Raw genomic sequence first — 22,257 nt, forward strand, 5'->3', positions numbered from 1 at the left:
AATGCGCTCCCTGAATGAAGGAAACGAGACTGTTTTAGAAGAATGTTGGTGAGATTATGCTTGCACTTCTAAAATTCAGTAGCAAAAATCTAATTTCAGGAGCCAGAAGGAGCTGGTGGGAGGGAGGAGGTAGGGAAGAAAGTCAAAACAATGTCTTCACTACTTCTTCTTTGTTGGAAGGTAATCCAGTTGGGCACCTTAGTGGATAACTTAACTGTTGATCCTGACACGGGAGATATTTTGGCAGGATGCCATCCTAATGCCATCAAGCTGCTGATGTATAATACTGAGGATCCTCCAGGGTCAGAAGTAAGTTCTTATACTTCTCTACGCTCGTGGGAAAAGCGGCAAGAACAATCAATTTGTTGAGGTGACTTGGGAGAATTTAGCAGGTCATATGTGATGTTCCAGAACTGAACAAATTCTGCATATGGGAAGAGTAAAGATTTGGGGCAGGATGGGGAGATACAGCCCATTAACCCCTTCAAGTCACCTGGTGACTGTTTAACATCAGTGCTAAACAGCATATCCCATCCTTGCAAAGGCTGTACTTGCTATTGGGAAACATGGGAAAATATGAGCTTGATTATTCAAATTGACCCAGATTCCCATATCATAGTTCCAATCAGGATGTAGGCTCTGAGCAGGACCTAAAGTTAGGCAAAGGGAGAGTCATATATGGAAACATCTTTCATACTGCCCAACAGGAAGCTCCCATGAAAGGGTTTAAACGACTGTAGTCTCATAACAAAATTAGATTTTGCCCGCAGGTTCTATTATATATGATAGTGTTGAAGAATGTCTCACTTTATAGATGTTCTTTTAAATCTCTTCTAAAATAATATCATATGCCATTGAATTTTATATGGCATTAGAAATAAAGCATTGCAATTTCTATAGCATTGAGCTTAAGAATAAAAAAATCTCTAGTGAATTTAAATACAGATATAAATTCTTGGCACACATACTAGGAGAGATTTTTTCACAAAAATTTACTGAGCACTTATAATGTACTAGTCTTTATTCTAATGCTTAGAAAATAATCAGAAAACAAAACATACAAAGATCCCTGCTGTTAGGGAGGGAGAAAGACAATGAACAATAAGCATAAGAAATAAGTAAATTAGATAGTAAGTTTGCAAGTGGTAAGTTCTATGGGAAGAAAAAGCATAACAGTAAAAGGGATCAGGATTACTGTGAACAGAGGGATGGCAGGTCTTATTAAATATGGAGACTAGGCTATGACTCATTGAGAAGGTAAAGTTTGAACAAAGAGGAGAATGTTTGAATCTAAGTTTGGGGAGTTGGGAAATTGAGACTCAAATCCCACCCTGGTAATTGGCCCAGTCAGTAAAGTAGAACATACAGTTATTTTGCTTCCAATATTGCTATTCTTTAGTCTAAAAAAAATTTTTTTTAAAAGATTTGTTTCTTTTATTAACATATTAGTCACAGCTTTTTTTGTTTTGTTTTTGGCTCTGCCACATGGCTTGTGGGATCTTAGTTCCCTGACCAGGGATTGAACCCATGCCCTCGCCAGTGAAAGCCCGGAGTCCTAACCACTGGACTGCCAGAGAATTCCCTAGTCAACAATTTCTTGACAAAAACCAACAACAACCAAAAAAAAACAAACAAAAAAAAAAACACCCCAAAACATCAAAAAATATAAAAAGAAACAAAAGTCCAGCCTGAGACTAGAACCTGAAGAATTGTTATCCTAAGCTACCCTGGCCTCAGATATATGCCCCCCAAAGTGATACATATAACTTTTCTACAAATGCCCAACAACATCTGCTTTAAGAGAATGAAAATACGATCCACAGAATGATAAGAAAATTGTTTAGACTCTTTTTCTTGTCTCCATTTTCAAGTTTAATCATTTGTTTATTTTAGATAAGACTTCTTTCTTCATAATTACTGACACCCTTTATTTTTGGTGGAGGCTAATGTTTTCTACATGAGTTCCAGCTTGAGTATTTCCATGTAACAAACCTGAGATAAAGTTGTAGGATCTTTCTCAAGACAAAACAAAAACAAAAAACCCTAAATTCTATTTTAATAAGAGATGTTGATATAGACTCATGACTCATGAAATCCTAATCCTCAATTAAATCCTAATTTAATTCACATCATGCCCTATTTGAGTGAACTTCATCCAGGCTATTTGGAAACCTGAGCACTTATGTATTTACTGATTAGCAAACTAAACTGTGTAAATCCTGTGGATCAATAACAGTACTAGGCAGTGATGTATCAGATTGAATTCCAAAGTAAGCATTCTTTATGCTTCCTTGAGGGAGGGGTCCAGCTGTGAAAACTACCATCTACTGGTTCTGGGTTGGGTTGGCTGGCTAACTGGTTGTCCCTTCATTTTCTTGTCCCATGTTTCCCTCCTCATCCTGAATGCCCAGTCAAAGGCAAGATACCTTTCCACAGAGGGAGCAACACTGTTCACCAAAGATTAGATAAGAGCATTCACGGTTCTTACCTCTCTCTATAGAGAAGTCTGAACTATCAAAATTGTGTAAACCATCTGCTGAGGAATTTGGCTAATGTGAGATCACTAGTCCACTTGACTGACTAGATATCGTTAGGACACTGATACTTTCATCAGAAGAAGAAAAAGAAAAGATTGAAGATGTATGGATTTTTAGCTTATTGATTTCTGAGAAACATATTACTCCTGGAGTATTTGGGAAGGAAAACATCTCTGATGGCTGTTTGTTCATAGTCTACTAATGAATGATCTTTCTTGACAGGTACTTCGCATCCAGAATGCTTTGTCTGAGAAGCCCAGGATAAGCACTGAGTATGCCAACAATGGCTCAGTGCTTCAGGGCAGCTCTGTGGCTTCTGTGTACCAGGGGAAGCTTCTCATAGGCACCGTATTTCACAAAGCTCTGTACTGTGTGCTCTAGAGTCCAGATATTCCAAAAAGTCTACATATTTGGTAAAAGTAAACCCTTAATTATATAATGACTGGAACTGTAAGTAAATGACAATAAAAATAACTAAATAATAAATTTTTATTGGACACACCAATAAAAATGTGTCCGACTTTTCTGATGGATAGAAGTAAAGAAGCAGAGAGATTATGTAATATCCACCTAATTGCAAGTCAAGATAGTGACAGTCCAACAAGAAACTAAACCTCTTAATTCTTTTTATCTACCACCCCCAATATTCTTTCTACAATAAGATGAGTGAGCTGTGGTAAGTGAGGTGTCCAGCTCACCTAGGGCTCCTTGGTAACTGTGTGGCAAAATTAACCTCCTGCAACTGTGATGTTCTGAGCCTCCTGCAGTCCAGACCAGGAGAAAAGCTAATGTTCAAATATTTATAATTCCCCCTCTCTTCCCTCAATTGCACAAGGCACAAACTACCAATCAAGTGCCCAGCCCATGGATAAAAGCAAGAATTGGCATCATGGGACTGCCCAAAGTCCTCCTTGAACTCGCATTCCCCAACGTAGACACAGGAAATCAGATTCTGGAAAATCTGACAAAGACAGACCACACTGCCTACTTTAAGGCAGGGCAGGGCTAATCTGATCTTTGTAACAGGTCTTTATTTGTAGGGATATCTGTATCTGAAGTGTTGTAATCAGCTTGGCTCTGACCCAGGAGATGGTGCCTCAGGACTGTTATCCTCAGCTGCTTCAAACGTGCTCTTCTGGTTGATTCAATAAACACTTATTAAGCAACATTCCATACACCTGGCCCTAAAGAAGCTGAAATAAATAACAGTATTGTATTGAAATCTTGTCTTACGGACCAACTCAACCTTAGTTTGATGAGAATGAACAGAAGTGTCCCTTTCTTGGTCAAAAACCAGGACAACCTTTAGGAAATCATTAACAGGACTTAGTATACACAAGCACTCCACCCCCTTCCTTTTTTTTTTTTTTTTTTTTTGCGATACGCGGGCCCCTCACCGCCGCGGCCTCTTCCGTTGCGGAGCACAGGCTCCGGACGCACAGGCTCAGCGGCCCAGACCGGAGCACGAACCCGCATCCCCTGCATCGGCAGGCGAACTCCCAACCACTGCGCCACCAGGGAAGCCCCCTCCCCCTCTTCCTTTTTTGTGACTTTTGCTGGGGAGTGGTTGGTTAATTTTTTTTTTTTTTCTCTTCTGGGGATGGGGTGTTGGGGTGACCTTTTTATCTCCTAAGTCATTTTGCTCAGTTAGATGTAAGTTTTGTTGAAAAGTTTTGTAGCCGGGTAAATTTTTAGCCCATGTAACCCTTTCTGATTTAGACAATAGGATTGCAGTTTCCATTGCTTTAGGGGATGAATGACTCAGCAAAATGTTATAGTCAGTTCTCAGATTTTAATTTTGAGAAGCCTAACCATTAGGGGGACACAGAGAAAAATAACTAAAAGCATGTATACAGCCAGTTTCGGAAAACATGTCTTATTTTCTGTCCTTAACCCTTACAACTACAAATTAGATAAAGTTTACCAGACTAGGGGGGACATGGAGATCCAGAGATGAGAAGAATAAGTGTATTTAGATCCTGGTGTGTTCCTAAGAATTTTCCCTGCCTTCTTCCCAGGCCAGTTTAGGAAAGGCTTCATGATAAAACTCCCAGAGAGATTTGGGGGATCTCATTGCCAGGGACCAATATGTCCTTTCACAGTGAGGGCCTAGAAAGTTACAAAGCTCTAGAGTGTCCCTTCGTGTAGGCACTTCCAATCTTTATGTGTTTATCTTGAGCCTCTTCCCTCACTTGGCTTGGGAGGGAGAGGGATTGCCCCTCACAATAGATGCTGCATTTTGATGATTCCTTGCCTTTTCTTCCCCAGTCTTTCTGTTTAAATTGTCAGAGATGCAGGTAGGGATACTAGGGTGATGAAGAGGAGGTGGTTGAGCTCAGGAAAGAAAATAGTAAAGATAAGCGCAAAAACCAATGTGGTAGACAGCTCCAAGATGGCCCCCAATGATCCTTTATTTCTGGTATTCATTCTCTTGCACAGTTCCCTTCTACATCAAATATGGCTGATCTGTGTAATCAGTAGGATATTCTAGATGTGATGTGTGACTGTCGAGGCTAGGTTATACAAAAACACTTCCATTTCTATTTTGCTTACAAAAAACTGTGCATAGTGATAAAAGTTTCTGATTGTTTTAAGATGCTAAGCTCTGGACTAATTTGTAATGATAGTCAAAAATGAAACAGAAAACCACATATAATGCAGAGATTAAACAAAAGCCAAAAGTTCATTCTTTAAAAAGATTATTAAAAACTAATACACATCTGGTGAGACTTGCAAAGAAAAAAGAATGACTCAATTATCCAATGTCAGAAATAAAAATAACACATGTAGATGCTATAGATAATACAGAGATAAAAAGAGGGGTTGATGAAACACTTTGTGCCAACAAATGTGAAATTTTTATGAAAAGAACAAACTCCTAGAAAAAAAAATAACACTATTAATTGGGGTAAGGCTGACCTACTGTAACATACAAAACAAAACATACAATGCCTAAAAAAAAGGATGATCTATTTCTCTTTTATTTTGCAGTTTTCAGGAAAGTGACTGATGAGGCAGCATCCCTTGATGGGGCCATCCAGAGAGATCACTGATAGGAATTTTGCAGGAAAGAGAAAGCACACTCAAACAGGGCTGTTGAGAGAAGTTCTTTTAAGGGACTATTGACACAATGGTGGGAATGTAGAAAAGAAACTAACAAGAAAAAGTACAACACTCCATTGTTAGCAATGGAGTGAGAGAGATTGGGGGGGGGCGGGGGCGGGAGTCCCCTAGGTTTGAAGGAACAAGGGGTGGAAGCAGTTACTAGAACCAGAAGAGAGTAGATAAAGTGGAGACTCTCTCAATAGATGCTCTGGTCATTGGTAGAAAGAGGCAGCTAACCTATGACAACTCAGCAGAGACAGCAGAGGGAATAAATATCTTGACTGAACTCCCCTGCCACCCTCCCAGCTAGAATCCAGAAGGCAGGGAGCTATTAATGGAGCCCAGAAAGCCTCCAGGACACAAAGCAATGGAGAGTTGCATAGAGAGTGTATCTTGAGCAAAAATAGCTTCATCTTATTGCTGCACCATTGCCTAGGTTACTATAGTTATCTGCATGGTGGAAGGCAGGTCACCCCCATGTCTGTATTTCATCAAACTGGAAGGAGAAAGAGGTTGGAGGATGTCAGGGAGAAATACCCCATGTCTTAAGGCCTAGAACCAGGAATGGTAGTCATTATTTCTACTTCCTTACCAATGGTAAAAACTAATCACATGGCTGTACCTAACTAACTGCAAAGAAAAAATGGATGATGTAATATGACTGGGGAGACATATGTTCAAGGAGGAGAAAAATAATAAATTCTAGTGAACAATTAGTGGTCTGTGCCGCAGTCCACCTTTTAGCCAACAAATACCCATCTGCACCCTTCTCTTACACATTAGTTCCCTCACCAAGAAATATAACCCCAAATTCCATCGAATTTCTGCATCCAGCTCAAAGCACAGGATCTCTGGGTGATGTTTGGACCTCTGCGTTAGGTCCAGATTTGGCTGCATGAGGCGGCCTAGAAAATAAAATGATTGTCCCCACAATACATCCAATTACAATGGTTGAGTATGAGCTGAATAACTATAATAAACACTCCTAGTTAAAAAAAGAAGAGGAGGAGGAGGAGGAGGAGGAGGAGGAGGGGGAGGAGGAGGAGGAGAAGAAGAAGAAGAATAGGATATACTCAGTAGTCACTGGTCCATAACAATATTATTCCACCAGGGAGGAAATGAGGTGGTTACTTGTCTTGGCAGCGGTGTATTTTCCCATGTCCTCTATGAATCCAAATTTTGCCCTTTCAGAATTCTTTCTGGTACATTATGCTGTAAGGCCACATCTAAAGTGAGTCTTGGAAAGACTGTAATTTTAATAGCCTCCTTCTTATAGGTGTAGGTTTGAGAATCTGAGGACATTTCCAGGCAGGCCAGAGTTTTGGTTGCTTTTGAAATGTAAGTATCTAGAAATCTGATAAGCTTCTGCATCTATTTGTTTCCAGTAATTGCCATGTGCCAGCAACAACATTCAGATTTCTTTCTGGAGCTTAGTTTTTTAGCCTACTTTACTTCCCGGTTTCCATGTCTACCCACTTCTCTCTCCCTCATTCAAATGCTGTCTCCTTTGAGGCCATCTGAAGGAATAGGTAAAAGGAAGCAATATAATCTCCCACGGGCCTGGCTCCCTTGGCTTTCCTAACTGGGAGGCATTTGGGAAATGCTATGAGCTGTAGCAATTTTACTTCCTGGTGTTGGGGCACAGAACCAAATTTCTAGACCTTCTCTATAGCCTCTGCTTTAGGCCTGCTAGTTCTTACCTGAGCACATAATTTTATTACAGTCCTCTACTAAAAACATTAAGGAACAACCAACCTTTACATATGAACATTCTGGTTGCTCTCTGGGGAAATGGCCGGCCTTTCAAGATACTGCAGGAAATGGTTTTATTAAATATTTTCGTGAGGAGCGTTACAAGGATCTCCAGCTTTGTAGCCTGTGATGTTTCTTCAACTCTAACCACATATTTCAGGTTACTTTTAGAACCACTTCTAGGTTCAAATTCCTATATTTTTAAGGTCACGCTAAGCTGTTGTAACAAAGTGACCTCTTATTTAGTGGCTTAAAGAATACAGAATTACTAAAAGATAGTACATCATAGTGGGTGAGAGCACAGATTGCGGAGCCCAATTTTCTAGATTTGAATTCCAGTTCAGTTACTTACTAACCGTGCAACTCTGGCCTTCTCTGAGTCTCAGTTTTCTCTTCTTCAAAATTGAGGTAGTAAGAGTAACTAGCACTTAGGGTCGGTAAGAGGATTAAAAGAGTTAGGATATGTAAAATTTAGAACAGTGCTTGTTATACACCCGTGTTATATACACGCTTCCTAATTTTAAAAAGCATTTATAACCTCTTTCACGTCAGAGATCTCAGATGACTGTTCCTGAGACGGATAAATATGAAAACTCTGATCCTTGTGGTACTCCAGGGGTCTAGTAGTTTTCACGAAGGAGCATGTATTCTGCAGAGCATTAACATCTTCACGATCAATCATCATATTGGATTCCATTATATTGGATTCTATCCCATAGAAAAGGGAAAGAGAGGGTGAGGAGACAGGCCAAACATCTTCAGACCCAACCTGGAAATGGCACTCCTACTGACATTCTATTAATAACAGCATAGTCGTATGCTGACACCTAATTGGAAGGGAAGCTGGGAAATTTAGTTTAGCTGGGGAGCCTTATGCCCAGAGAGGAAGGATTTGGGTAGGTAGCCAGTGTCCTCTATCATAGTTCCTTAAACTGACTCAAGAAGAGTTTGTAAATCATTATAATTCTATTACCGTTAAAGAAATTGAGTTTGTAATAAAAAATTTTAATACTAAAAGAAACTAAATACTAGAGATAATCAAGTGTTAATAAAGTTGAAATGGATAAACACATTGTAGTAAACTCATACAATGAAATAGTACACAGCAATGTATACCACAACTAGAGCTATTTGCAACAACATGGATGAATTTCACAAATGATGTTGAGCTAAAGAAAATCAAAATTAATACATGCAGGGTGATTTTATTTGGGTTGAATTCCGAAAAAGGCAAAATTAAACAATGTTGTTGGGGGATGCATGCTTAGGTGGTTACATTAGAGAGAAGAGGAAGATGATGGTTATCACAAAAGTTAGCGTAGTGGTTTCCTCTAGGGAAGGCGGGGGTTGTTTGTGGTCAGGGTAAGATACAGGGGGAAACTTCCGGAGTACTAGCACTGTTACGTTTCCTGACTTGGATGGTAGTTTGCATTGATATTTCTTTATAATTATTCTATAACTGTGTATATATTTTTTTATACACTCAGGTATATACAATGTATCTCACAATAGATTTTTCATGCATATGGAAAAGCTAAGAACAACTTCAGAAAATAAAAATGAAGGGCAGGGATAGACCTAATAATAAAAACAGTTTAGTATTTGTGCAAGAAAAAACCAAACAGACCAATGGAATAGAACAGAGATCTCAGAAACATATTTCTGTCTAGGGAATTCATATAAGATAAAATTAGCAGCACCAATCAATAGGGTAAGGATGTTTGTTTAGGAAACGGAAGTGGGAGAACCGACTCGCACTATGGAAGGACATAAAATTATGTCCTACCTGACATCACTAGGTAACTACCAACCAAGGAGCAACTCTATAACCTTTAGAGTTAATAGGAGACAACATAGGAGAGTATCTTTATGACCTAAGGACAGGGAAGGACTTCTGAAACAAAGTTTCAAAAATATAAACCCTAAAACAAGAAAGTTGATTGAATGAATCACTGAAATTAAGGATTTCCATTCAGTGCAGGACACCATGGACAAAGATAATAGATGAATATCAGAATGAGAATTATTTGCAATGTTAAACTGACAAAATATTAATAAGTAGAATATATTAGGAACTCTTGAGAATAACAAAGTGGAGATAGTAACCCCAAGGAATAGCAGGCAAATAGTGTGAAGAGGCAACCTGCAGAAGAAGGGAAAAAAATAAAGCACATGAAAAGCTCAGAATCTTTAGTTATCAGAGAAGTGCCAATTAAAACAGCACTCTTAAATTACTTTATACCTATTAGGCCAGCAAAATTAAAAGGCTCAATATTGTCAGGTGTGGATGGGAAGTTAAGAATACAGGGAAACTCGTGCATCATAGGTAGGAGTGTAGATGATTTTGGCCACAATAAATGAGACCCAGAGCTCAAGGAATCGTAAGAACTGTAGGATCCAGAGTCATGCCTGCAGCCAAACTAGCAGAGCAGATGCTTGCTATACTGCCTCTTTTTTCAAGGTTTCAAATTTACTCTTGCTCAAGCACTTCTGATTTGAGACACAAAATCACCTCCTGTACTATGGCTTCAAGAGTTATGGAAGTTTAGGTTCTATTTTCCACCTCTTCAGGGTAGTATTAGAAGAGTGGTATCTGACCCCCCCCCCCCAAAAAAAACCCGCCCACGCCCCAGGTGAAGTTCAGGAACTGGTATTCTATAAAATCTCCCTACACGATCTATTATGTAGCCAGGATTTTAAAACACTGCACCCAAAGGGTGTTGGAAAAGTGGTGGATGGTGCTGAGTTGGTGTCTCCACCACACCATCACAGAAGACCTAGGTGCACATACAGTATTATTGATGTACTTGTGTTCATATTGTTTGTCACAATACTGCAGGAAATTGTCTATAGAAAGAAAACAAATCAATTACTTTTTGCCAAAACTCATTTTTCCCATGCAATGTGGTTGTTCGGAAAGCAATTTACTGGAGATGTAAATGACCATAATTAGCACAGTACAGGGCAAGTCATTCAACTGAAAAAATCCAGGAGGAACATGCTTAAGTAGGAACAGAGAATGTAATGGAAACTTTTAACACACAATTTGATACTCTCTGCAACAGACAGAGCAGAAAAAGCTTGGTCCATCAGGGATGACTTTGGGAAATGGTGAAATGATTACTTACCACAAAATTGTGTTCATTGTGTTCAAAGCTCCAGACTTTGCCCACTAGAGGAGCCCTGTGGTTTCTAACAGCTAACTGGTATATCACATAAACCTGTAAAATGTCACTGATTCCATGAAGAAGTAAAACCTAAATGAAGTACTGATGGAGCATTCTGTGGACTGTTAGCAATTTTCACTACAGAAAAAATAGTGGCTTCTGTAGTGAATCTGAAGGCTGCCTGTGGGTAGAATGTAAGTTCAAGATCTTTGGAAAATAGATTATGAGTGGATTCTAGAGAAGCCCACTGGTGTTCAAAATAATCACATCATGTGCTAAAAGTCACACAAACACACACATTCACACACACCCATATACACACACCCCATATATAATTAATGGAAACAATAAGGTCAGATGTGCCCTACCATTAATAGGTTTAAATATTTTGATCCTTTCCTTTTCTTTATCTTGCTACCCTCACTCCTTTCCAGAATTTTTCCTGATGAGCACTCTCAGTAAATCATGTGCTTCTGAAATCCTCTGCTTCTAGGGAACCAGGCACTGACCTTCACTATGATTCCCATTAGCCCAAGAGAAAAGCTAGATACTCACTTTCTCAACCTCTACAGTAGGTTGGATAACTTTTGGCCCAAATATCCTTGTTCTTTTCCATTAGGCAACAACAGAGTATAAATAAATTAACAAGTTGACTTTAGAAACAGTAAGTGATGAAAAAAAATGTGATAATATCAAAAGGTTGCTGGAGGTGGCATGTGCTACTTTTAGCCAGACAGAGCGAAGATAATCTGTTAGAGTCACAGTAAGTGGCTTGAGCTAGGTGTGTACATTTTGGAAACACCAGCATACTGATGGTATGTAAATCCACTGGAATTGATGGGATCACCTTGAGGGAGAATGTAGAAAGAGAAGATACCTCAGAACTAGTCCTAGGGCTTCATCATTTTGAGGTCAGTGACAGGAGGACCCTGCAAAGAAGACCAAGAAAGTAGGAGAAAGACTGTGAGAGGGTGGAATCATGAATCCAAGAAAGTATTTAAAAAGAAGGAAGTGGTGATCTGTGCCCAATGTGGTTACAAGTTAAGTATGATTAGGGCAGAGAAGTAACCACTAGATTGGGTAACACGGATGTTATGAGTGGTTTAATAAGAGCCAATTCTGCAGCTGAGTCAAAGGAACACAAGCTATATTAGAATGGTTAAGTGGAGAATGAGAGATCAAAGATATTCCCTAAAATTAGTTACTGAACCAAACAATCATTTTCTTATGCTAAAATTAGTTACTGAACCAAACAATCATTTTCTTATGCTTATAAATGAGAAAAGAATTTGGGCAGGGCTCAGCAGGCATTCATAGAGACAGCACCAACTTCCGGGGAGGGATCTTGTGCCCCACTTTTCAATAGGAAGAGTGTCAAAGAATTTGTTTCCATCATTAATCTGTTACCAGAGGTGGTAAAATGGAAGCAGCAACTGTTGACATGTCTTTCAAAGAGATTTAAGTTTTTTACAGAAGGAGCAGAGAAAGAGAGCGGTAGGTAGTTAGAATGTGGGATCAAAGAGTATTTTCCCCAGAAAACTATGAGTGACCCTAAAGCATGCTGGTATCTAATGGCAATATTCCAGAAAAAAAAGAAGAGGTGGATGTTGTAGTAGGGAGAAGTTGTAACTGGGACCAAAATCCTTGAGAAGGAAAGAAAAAAAGGTACCCAGAGCAAAGAGAAGAGCCGGCCTTTCATGAACAGGAAACACTTCATTCATGGTAACAGGAGTGAAGGCAGAGACGGGTGTACAGAGGCACCTTCTCCCCTGCTTTGCTCAGAAGTCTCCTTGTCAGTGATGCCGCCCCGACTCCCCTTTCTTAAATGGTACCTCCAGTACGCCCTATACCCTTCCCTGCTTTATTCTTCTCCATAGAATATGTGCATATCCATAGTGCATATTTGCATTATCCATAGCACTGCATATGCAAGAGTGATATATTTTACTGAGTTCTGGCCCATAGCAGGGACTCAATACATGTCAGCCAAGTGCCTGGAATGAATAAACACTGGAGAGATGTACTTGATGAACTGTAAAGTCAGGAGTGGTGCGGAACGAGATGCTTGATACCCAGATGTCTGAAGGTGACACATGGTGGTAGACAGGTGAGAATAAAATTATATCTTAGGGGCTCCAATCACAGCCCTCTCTTCCTTCTGTACCTTTTCTGGCTGAGTCACGGTGGGTGATCAAGTTACTGAACCTGAGCCACAAAGATGAGGACCTCGTTAACACAAAGTGAGCGCTCCTCGAAGCCTGGCTCTCCTTTCCCACAGCTCTCCATTTCCTCCAGCCTGCTAGTTCTCCCCTTTTTGCCCGGTCTAGGCAGCTAGTTCTCGGTCTCCTCCCTTTAAAGCGCCAGGAGCGTGCAGCGCCAGGCCGCAGGCGCTGGGCCCAGCTCAGGCCGTCGGCGTCGGCGTCGGCGTCCGGGGCGGGCCGCGTGAGCTGCGCCGCGGGGAGGGGTGGAGCCAATCCCTGGGCGGCCCGAGGCTGCGGGCTGATGGGGGTCTCCCGCCCGTCTCCCGTCCTCGCGTCCGTTTATCCTTCCGTCGTCTGTCCCAGACCATGGCAAAGCTGACAGTGCTCACCCTCGAGACTGGCGCTGGCACTCTTCAAGGATCACCGCTCTTCTTATCTGTAAGTTGAGTTGTGCCGAGGGCTGCGGCCCAACCCGCTTCTTGTCCGTCCCACCCCCTAGCCAGGCCCTGGAGGCTCCCGCCACTCCCAAGCAGGTTCCGGGCTCTTAGAAGATCTGCAGGCGAGCGCCGGACATACGTCCCACAGCGATTGCATCAAAATCCAACTTTCCCCCGCCACCTGAAAACGTACCCTTGCTCATGGCCTGGGAGAGAGGTTAAGGAGAGTTGTTGTCGGTGTGAGTGGCCCAGCTGTTGGCACACACAAATTAATTTTTCATGAAAGCGGTGTATCTTGGCTACAGATTCACTTCCCAACTTTGCTTCAAAATAGATAACCAGATTGGAGGGAGGCCCTGATATTGTGTAAATTTAGGGAAGGAGCTCCCGCCTTGGCTGCCCGGCCGTGGCACAAACCTTCCCAGCTTGGAAGAGACAAAACTCACGTGTGGAGCGGACCAGGTGGGAAGGAATGGGCGCCGTGATGGCCCACCCGCTCCAGTGGGGGATGCGTGGGGCGTCAGGGGAGAGACCCTGGCACTGGCATTTGATGTCCTGGGCTCTTGCTGTGTCCCTTCCATTGTGGGATCTTGGGCAAATCACTTTACATTGCTAACATTAGCTGCTTCAGTAAGTCTCACATAGGAAGCACTTAACAATGTGCCTGGGATATAGTATTCAATAAATGTTAGTGCCCTGCTTCCCTTAAAGTATTTTTATAAAGCTTTAAGTACTATACAAGGGGAAAAAGGGTTCTAAGAATGTATCGGTAGTTTTGTTAGTAACTTTTTTTTGGCTGCGTTGGGTCTTTGTTGCTGCGCGCCGGCTTTCTCTAGTTGCAGTGAGCGGGGGCTACCCTTCTTTGCGGTGCGCGGGCTTCTCATTGCAGTGGCTTCTCTTGTTGCGGAGCACGGGCTCTAGGTGCGCAGGCTTCAGTAGTTGCGGCACGTGGGCTCAGTAGTTGTGGCTCGCGGGCTCTAGAGCGCAGGCTCAGTAGTTGTGGCGCACGGGGCTTAGTTGCTCCGCGGCATGTGGGATCTTGCCGCACCACGGCTTGAACCCGTGTCCCCTGCGTTGGTAGGCGGATTCTTAACCACCGCGCCACCAGGGAAGTCCTAGTAACTTTTTAATAGGGGTTCAAAGTCTAAAGATCATCCTAATCCCTAAGGCTTAATCAATAAAACCTCATTATTTACTTTGAAGTACAACATCACTAAAAATCAAATTGAACATTTTGGATTTTTAGAAAAAAATCGTATGACCCTATGGACTGATTAGAAACATACATTCAGAATAGGTTTTTGTAACTATTGGGCTTTTCTTTTCTTCTAATTGTTGGTTATTTTTGGAATCACAAACTGTTAGAAAAAAGTAAGAAACAGTGATTTGGGGTTTTTAATCATATAAAAATTACGGTTTGTGGATTTTCATTAATCATGGTACTATTTGTTGCCAAAGGAGAATATATATAGTATGTATTACATTTATATGTATATAAATACATTATATATGTATATTTGTGAGGTATTACCCTGGTGTTACCCATTATGAAAATAAATGAGATGTAAATATCTGACACCCCTTCTAGCCTTTCTCCTTTTGATTCTCCATTTACATCTATCCCTGGGTTTGTTCTGCCCACACTCTTCAAACTGCCCCACACAATTTGAAGATAGGCCCTCACTCCTTCCTGGCAGATCTGTAATCTTCTAAAGGATTACAGATCTGCCAGGAAGGAGTGAGGGTCTATCTTTCTGGTTTACCTTCCTTAATTTACTCTAAGGGTGGAGACTGTAGGCATTTTGTATATGCTTTTGTGTAAAAGTATAGCTTTACCACTACCATCCTAAAAAGTTTCTCTACCAACATGAAGTCTTAGCTTATTTGATCCAACATTAATATTTCCCCAAGTTTGTTCACAAGTCACAAGACATGCTCCATAAAAAATACGTTCCTTGGATAAATAAGTTTGCGAAGTGTTGTCTACTGTAGCCTTTTCCCAGAGATTGACAGTGTATTCTGGCATGTTGAAAGCTTTGAAAAGTCCTTCAGTAACAAAACAAACAACCAGAAAATGATTTTGCTTTGTCATTTCACAGACTTATTTGCCCACATCCTTCACTGCCTTTTTTGGTACCATCTATAAACATCCTGTATAACTCTCTGGGATACAGTTTGAGACAGACTATTGTACACCATTGATTTGCACCAAGACTTAAATTTCAACTGAAAAGGTTGAGGCCTGGCCTTGGGCAGCAGATGGACCTTGGCCTTGGTTTCTGGGCCCCAAGCCTGATTCTGATTTGTCTGAAGGGACCAACGCACACTATGGTCATAGCTGAACATAGTATCAGTCTCTGTGAGTCTCGCTGTTGGCCTTGCCTGTGGTTTCTTTTTGTGGATGGGGTGCCTGGTGGAGCTGCTTTGCCGTGGGGTTGCTGCAGTGGGATGACCTGGTCTAGTTTGAAGTAAGAACTTAACTGTTTTACTTTCAGCACCTGGACCCAGCGAGTCCAGGGGAGGGAGCCTCAGTCCTTGAACTTCTGGCTGTAATCAGATGACTGAGAAGGGAAAAGGAAAGTGGAAGTGGGGTGGACCTCTGGTTTTTGAATAAAAAAGAAGGCTAGAGCAGCCACGGCAGAAGTAGGAGCAGGAATAGGAGCAATGGGCGGCTAGGAGGATGGGTGGTTATGAAGATGGAGGGCGGTTGCAGAGCCTTCGATTAGCCCAGATAGGGGAGGAAGGGAAATTGCACTCACTGTTTGAAAAGCTCTAAAGCCTCACTACTCAAAAGGACTGTGGACGAGATACATGAGCATCATCTGGAGTTCCCAGGACTTGCAGAATCTCGGGCCCCAGCCCACACTATGGAATCAGAATCAGCATTATTTCACAAGCTCCTCAGGGGATGTGTATGCATGTCTCTAAAGTGAGACAGGAGGGAAGGGGGCGGGCATAACCCTTGAAAGAATGACAGAGCCGTTGAGGACACAACAAAAACTGCTTAGCCGCATAGCACAGGGAGATCAGCTCGGTGCTTTGTGATCGCCTGGAGGGGTGGGATAGGGAGGGTGGGAGGGAGGGAGACGCAAGAGGGAAGAGATATGGGAACATATGTATACATATAACTGATTCATTTTGTTGTAAAGCAGAAACTAACACACCATTGTAAAGCTATTATACTCCAATAAAGATGTTTAAAAAAAAAAAAGCTTAGAACAGATTAGGCCCGAGATGGCAGAAGATTCCACTCGCAGTAGAACTTGAGCCTCATTATGCATTCATTATAATACATTACCATATGCCAAACGACACACCCACAGGCGCCATGACACTTCCCCGGCCGACCACAGAAAGCCGAAAAGTGGGCGGTGACGCAATTCCTGGAAATCCTCTCCCCTTTCTCGAAATTGCTGGAATAATCCCCCCACTTGTTAGCCTATGAAATTACTCAGCCCATAAAAACTCACCATTTCTGCACCCCGGGCCTCTTGCCTTCTGAGCCGGCTGGCACTCTGTCTGTGGAGTGTATTTCTCCCAGAGCTGCTCTCCTTCTGAGACGCCCAAGTTCTGTCTCTGGAATGTGTTATCTCTGCTTTCCCTTTACTCTGGCTCGCTCTTGAATTCTTTCCTGCCCAGAGCCAAGGACCCTCACTTGGCGGCCCGAGACCTGGGTCATGACCCTCCTCTCATGCCCCATTTTCCTGCAACCTCTTTACAAAGTCTGTTAATAAATCTACTTCTTACCTGTCACTTTGCCTCTCGCTGAAGTCCTTCTGCGCCGAGACATAAAGAACCTGAGGTTCGTTAAGTCCTGAGACTAGGTGTGCGGTTGCAATCAGAAGACTGTGGGTTCGAGCCCCCTCTTAAGCCAGAGATTGTGGATTCCAGCCCCACACGAGGCTCGTCTGTGCTCGCGTCCCACATGAGGTGTGACTGGATTCGAGTCCTATCTGAGGTGCTATCTGAGGTGCGTGGTTTCAAAAGGACGTTCAAATCCTGCGTCACGCATCTGAGAACCAGAGCAAGAGCTCCTGGAGGGTCAGTAAATTACCTTTATCCCCATTTGAGATATAAGACCTCTGAATCTCAGAGAAAATCATTAATCTGCCCAAAGGAGTGAAGGGACGAGATTATGTCCTGAGACCGGCAGCAGGGTCGGGGTGAATCCGCAGAGGCGATACATCTTTTTTTCCTCAGAGACGCGGCGTATGCGAGTGGGGCAGGCTCGTTAGAAGTTATATAGTCCTGGGGCTGGAAGGAACTTGTGGAAGAATACTTGAGGGGTTCCCGGATGCTTCTGAGGTGATAGCAGCACAGAGCAAAGAAAGACGGGAGCTCCCCTGGATCAGTAGTCTTCCCTGCGCTTCTTTGTAGTTGGCTGCTGTGGCCTCGCGGGTTGTGCACTGCGCAAGTCCCGGAAGTGCCGAGGACTACGATATAAACAGCGCCCCCTGTAGTGTGGAATGTTGCAGCCCCGCGTCTCTGGGACAACTTCCTCATTCCTAAATTGCCCACTGTAATGCGTGAGACCCTTCATTAGAAGGAAACAGCAAAACTAGCGTTAATATTTCTGCCACCCCCATGACCACTCCAGTGGGAAGCACGCTCTAGTGGGAAGAGGGCAGTGGGGGAATTCCAACAGACCTGGGTTGCATCTCAGTTCTGCAACTTTGAAGTCACTTTGTCACTGACCCAGATTCTTGGACTTTTTTTTTTTTTTTTTTTTTTTTGCGATACGAGGGCCTCTCACTGTTGTGGCCTCTCCTGTTCCGGAGCACAGGCTCCGGACGCGCAGGCTCAGCGGCCATGGCTTACGGGCCCAGCCGCTCTGCAGCATGTGGGATCTCCTGGACCAGGGCACGAACCCGTGTCCCCTGCATCAGCAGGTGGACTCTCAACCACTGCACCACCAGGGAAGCCCTTTTGGACTTTTTAATCAACAGAAATTGATAACAAGTCAGAAGAGAAATTTAGGCAAGGCTTTTTGGGGACCTGTGCTGCAGCACAGGGAGCGAAAACAAATAACAGGTTCCCTTGCTCGCTCCCTGAGGGAGGGCGATCTGGTCCTTTAAATGGGGTGTGGGTAGGGGCAGATCCAGCAGCTGGGCCAGAGGGGCGGCTTAGGTGGCCTGCCCACCCCCTTGGTGGAGCTGTGTGCAGGGATCACGTGCAGTACCCTGTTTTTGTTCCAGACACCTCATGAATGGCAGTGGGTCTTTGGTCTTTTTGTATCATATTATCCATAATTTGTCCCAACTGCACATGCACGCAGTTATTTTTAGTCCCTTATAGTTTGTATTCTGTTGCTTGAGGAGATGTTTGTCCAAGTGCAAGCATTGCAGCAAAGGGTCCTGGGTCCCAGGTCCCAGCCTGTCTCAACTTTACCATTCTGAGCCTGTTTCTCCACCTAAATATTATGGGCTCATAATACATATCACAGTAGGATATATATCAAATCTGGCACATGAAAGATACTCTGTAAATGTTAGCTTTTATTATTGCCATATGCTATCTCAAAAATCTACCTATGAAGGTTGCAGGATACAAAATTAATGCACAGAAATCTCTGGCATTCCTATACACCAACAACAAAAAATCAGAAAGAGAAATTAAGGAAACACTCCCATTTACCACTGCAACAAAAAGAATAAAACACCTAGGAATAAACCTGCCTAAGGAGGCGAAAGACTTATACTCAGAAAACTATAAAACACTGATGAAAGAAATCAAGGATGACATAAACAGATGGAGAAATAGACCATGTTTTTGGATTGGAAGAATCAATATTGTGAAAATGACTATACTACACAAAGCAATCTACAAATTCAGTGTAATCCCTATCAAACTACCAATAGCATTCTTCACAGAATTAGAACAAAAAAATTTTACAATTCGTATGGAAACACAAAAGACCCCGAAGAGCCAAAGCAATCTTGAGAAAGATAAATGGAGTTAGAGGAGTCAGGCTCCCTGACTTCAAACTATACCACCAAGCTAAGTAATCAAGATAGTATGGTACTGGCACAAAACCAGAAAAATAGATCAATGGTACAGGATAGAATGCCCAGAGATAAACCCACACACATAGGGGTACCTAATTTATGACAAAGGAGGCAAGAACATGCAATGGAGAAAAGACAGCCTCTTCAATAAGTGGTGCTGGGAAAACTGGACAGCTACGTGTAAAAGAATGAAATTAGAACACTCCCTAACACCATACACAAAAATAAACTTCAGATGGATTAAAGACTTAAATGTAAGGCCAGACACTATAAAACTCTTAGAGGAAAACATAGGAAAAACACTCTTTGACATAAACCACTGCAAGATCTTTTTTTGACCCACCTCCTAGAGTAACTAACGGAAATAAAAACAAAAATAAACAAATGGGACTTAATTAAACTTAAAAGCTTTTGCACAACAAAGGAAACCATAAACAAGACGAAAAGACAACCCACAGAATGGGAGAAAATATTTGCAAATGAAACAACAGACAAAGGATTAATCTCCAAAATATAAAAACAGCTCATGGAGCTCAATATCAAAAAAACAAACAATCCAGTTAAAAAATGGGTGGAAGACCTAACGAGACATTTCACCAAGGAAGACATACAGATGGCCAAGAGGCAGGTGAAAAGATGCTCAACATCACTAATTATTAGAGAAATGCAAATCAAAACTACAATGAGGGATACCTCATGCCAGTTAGAATGTCCATTATCAAAAAATCTAGAAACAATAAATTCTGGAAAGGGTGTGGAGAAAAGGGAGCCCTCTTGCACTGTTGGTGGCAATGTAAATTGATACAACCACTATGGAAAACAGTATGGAGGTTCCTTAAAAAACTAAAAATAGAACTACCATATGACCCAGCAATCCCACTACTGGGCATATACCCTGAGAAAACCATAGTTCAAAAAGAGCCATGTACCACAATGTTCATCGCAGCTCTATTTACAGTAGCCAGGACATGGAAGCAACCTAAGTGTCCATCGACAGATGAATGGATAAAGAAGATGTGGCACACATATACAATGGAATATTACTCAGCCATAAGAAGAAACGAAATTGAGTTATTTGTAGTGAGGTGGATGGACCTAGAGTCTGTCATACAGAGTGAAGTAAGTCAGAAAGAGAAAAACAAACACCATGTGCTAACACATATATATGGAATCTAAAAAAAAAAAATGGTACTGATGAGCCTAGTTACAGGGCAGGAATGAAGAGGTAGACATAGAGAATGGACTTGAGGACATAGGGTGGGAGGGGGAAGCTGGGGCGAAGTGATAGTAGCGTCGACATATACACACTACCAAATGTAAAATAGTTGGCTGGTGGGAAGCAGCGGCATAGCACAGGGAGATCAGCTCCGTGCTTTGTGCTGACACAGGAGTGGGATTGGGAGGATGGAAGGGAGGCTCAGGAGGGAGGGGATATGGGGACATGTATATGCATATGGCTGATTCGCTTTGTTGTGCAATAGAAACTAACACAGTATCATGAAGCAATTACACTCCAATAAAGATCTATTAAAAAAATCTACCTATGAATGATCCACTTAATGAGTGGTACTTGGATATATATTGTGATAATACCTCACTGAGACCATAGGCTAAGGACGAATAACTCACTGGCCCTCCTCTGTCAGTGCAACCAACATCATCTCCATCTGATGCACTAGCCTACTAATTCCACAAAGCAATTCAGCAGACATCTACCAAGTACCTTCTTTTTTCCTCGAGTGCTGTATTCATGTGGGAAGTCACAGGGATGAATAGGATGCAGTATTCACTCACAGATTTCAGAGTTTATTGTGAGCCATGAGACCACAAACTGATTACTGTAAAACAATATAGTAAGAGCCTCTGTAGATGTATACGTGAAGGTTCATGAGGATAAATGAAGGAGTTACTAATCCTGTCACAGAGTATCAGTAGGAGCTGCAGACATCGTGAGTAAGAATCTTCCAGGTGGATTAGCAGGAAGGACTAGGTGGAGGGAAAACTTGCATAAGAAAGTGATGTAGAGAAAAGGGTCCTTGGTGTCATGGCACCTGATTTCAAATCCCAATTTCATCTTTTTAAGGATAGTAGGACCCAATAAGGAATATTGAATAATGAGGGGTGTGCAGTGGCAGAAGGTAGACCGGGCGAGGATGCATATGGTCCCAAGGAAAGTTCCAGAATGGATTTCTTAATGCATAGCTAAAGATCCTTGCTTTCTTTTGTAAGGAGCTGGCATGTATTTGCAAAGAATAATTCATAGCAGGGAGTATGTGATTTCTGGCCAGAGTTCAGCAGCTTATAAATCAGCGACACATCTCAAACATTGAACTTTATCCTTTAGACCTGGAACATTTGGACTTAATCAAGCCCTTGACAAGATATTTCCTGATAATTGAAAATAAAATAGAAAAATATGAGCTGGCTTATAGTAACGCAAGCTGAATTGTTTTCTGGTACTTCCTTCAGCTTTTTGGAAGTGGTGATACTGGTAAGTTTTGCTGGGCAGAGGACCGAATGTGATCTTTGCATTCATACTTCAGTTCTAATCCCAGCTCAGCCACTTCCTAATTTTGTAGCCTTGAAAAGCCACTTAATCTTAGTCATCTATAAAATAGGGAAAACAATACCTCAGGGAGAGATTTGAGGATTAAAGCAGAGTAATTACAGTACCTGAACTGTGCTAGTAATGATTAGTCTGTTGAGATTTAACTTCTTTTGGCCACAAATTTGAACCCAGAGCAACTGAGTGCTCACTTAATGCCTCCTTACCTACTGTGGGCTCCCTTTAACAGTGATTATTCTGCCTTTTCCAGGTTAGAGATCAACTTCCATGAGAGAGAAGCCTAAGTTAGAATACGGGATGATCAGTTCTGCTTTTCTCTGCCCTCTGTGAACACATCACATTTAATGAACCTTGCAAGCCAGGCTGCATACCTCTTCCTCCTGTGTGATTTTGACTCTAAAAAAGCTAATTTGGCTATCCTTGGCATTTTTCCCAAGTCGTGACCCACTCACTGATTGCACGTCACTGACTCTTCTTCTGTGTCACT

General features: G+C 42.1%; 3 protein-coding genes across 8 annotated transcripts in view; 2 read left to right on the plus strand and 1 right to left on the minus strand.

The window, feature by feature from the left end:
* Positions 1-3,441, plus strand: part of PON3 (paraoxonase 3) — a 33,514-nt gene extending 30,073 nt beyond the window's left edge. The window contains exons 8-9 of the mRNA XM_079932605.1: positions 181-309; positions 2,760-3,441. Coding sequence (XP_079788731.1) covers positions 181-309; positions 2,760-2,918 — 288 coding nt within the window. The 3' untranslated portion in view covers positions 2,919-3,441. The remainder of the gene's footprint in view (positions 1-180; positions 310-2,759) is intronic.
* Positions 1-17,569, minus strand: part of ASB4 (ankyrin repeat and SOCS box containing 4) — a 363,721-nt gene extending 346,152 nt beyond the window's left edge. For all 6 annotated transcript variants that reach the window (XR_013829960.1, XM_079932597.1, XM_079932599.1 and 3 more), the window contains exon 1: positions 16,947-17,569. The gene's annotated coding sequence lies outside the window, so the exon portion shown is untranslated. The remainder of the gene's footprint in view (positions 1-16,946) is intronic.
* The window catches only part of LOC307192086 (serum paraoxonase/arylesterase 1-like), a gene marked incomplete at its 5' end in the record, with an annotated part of 33,347 nt that continues 24,218 nt past the window's right edge, over positions 13,129-22,257 (plus strand). Inside the window, 2 exon segments of the mRNA XM_079932606.1 lie at positions 13,129-13,154; positions 13,156-13,200. Of these exon segments, the coding sequence (XP_079788732.1) occupies positions 13,129-13,154; positions 13,156-13,200 (71 nt within the window).

The sequence above is a fragment of the Stenella coeruleoalba genome (assembly GCF_951394435.1).
Source record: "Stenella coeruleoalba genome assembly, chromosome: 9".
Taxonomy (NCBI): Eukaryota; Metazoa; Chordata; class Mammalia; order Artiodactyla; family Delphinidae; genus Stenella; species Stenella coeruleoalba.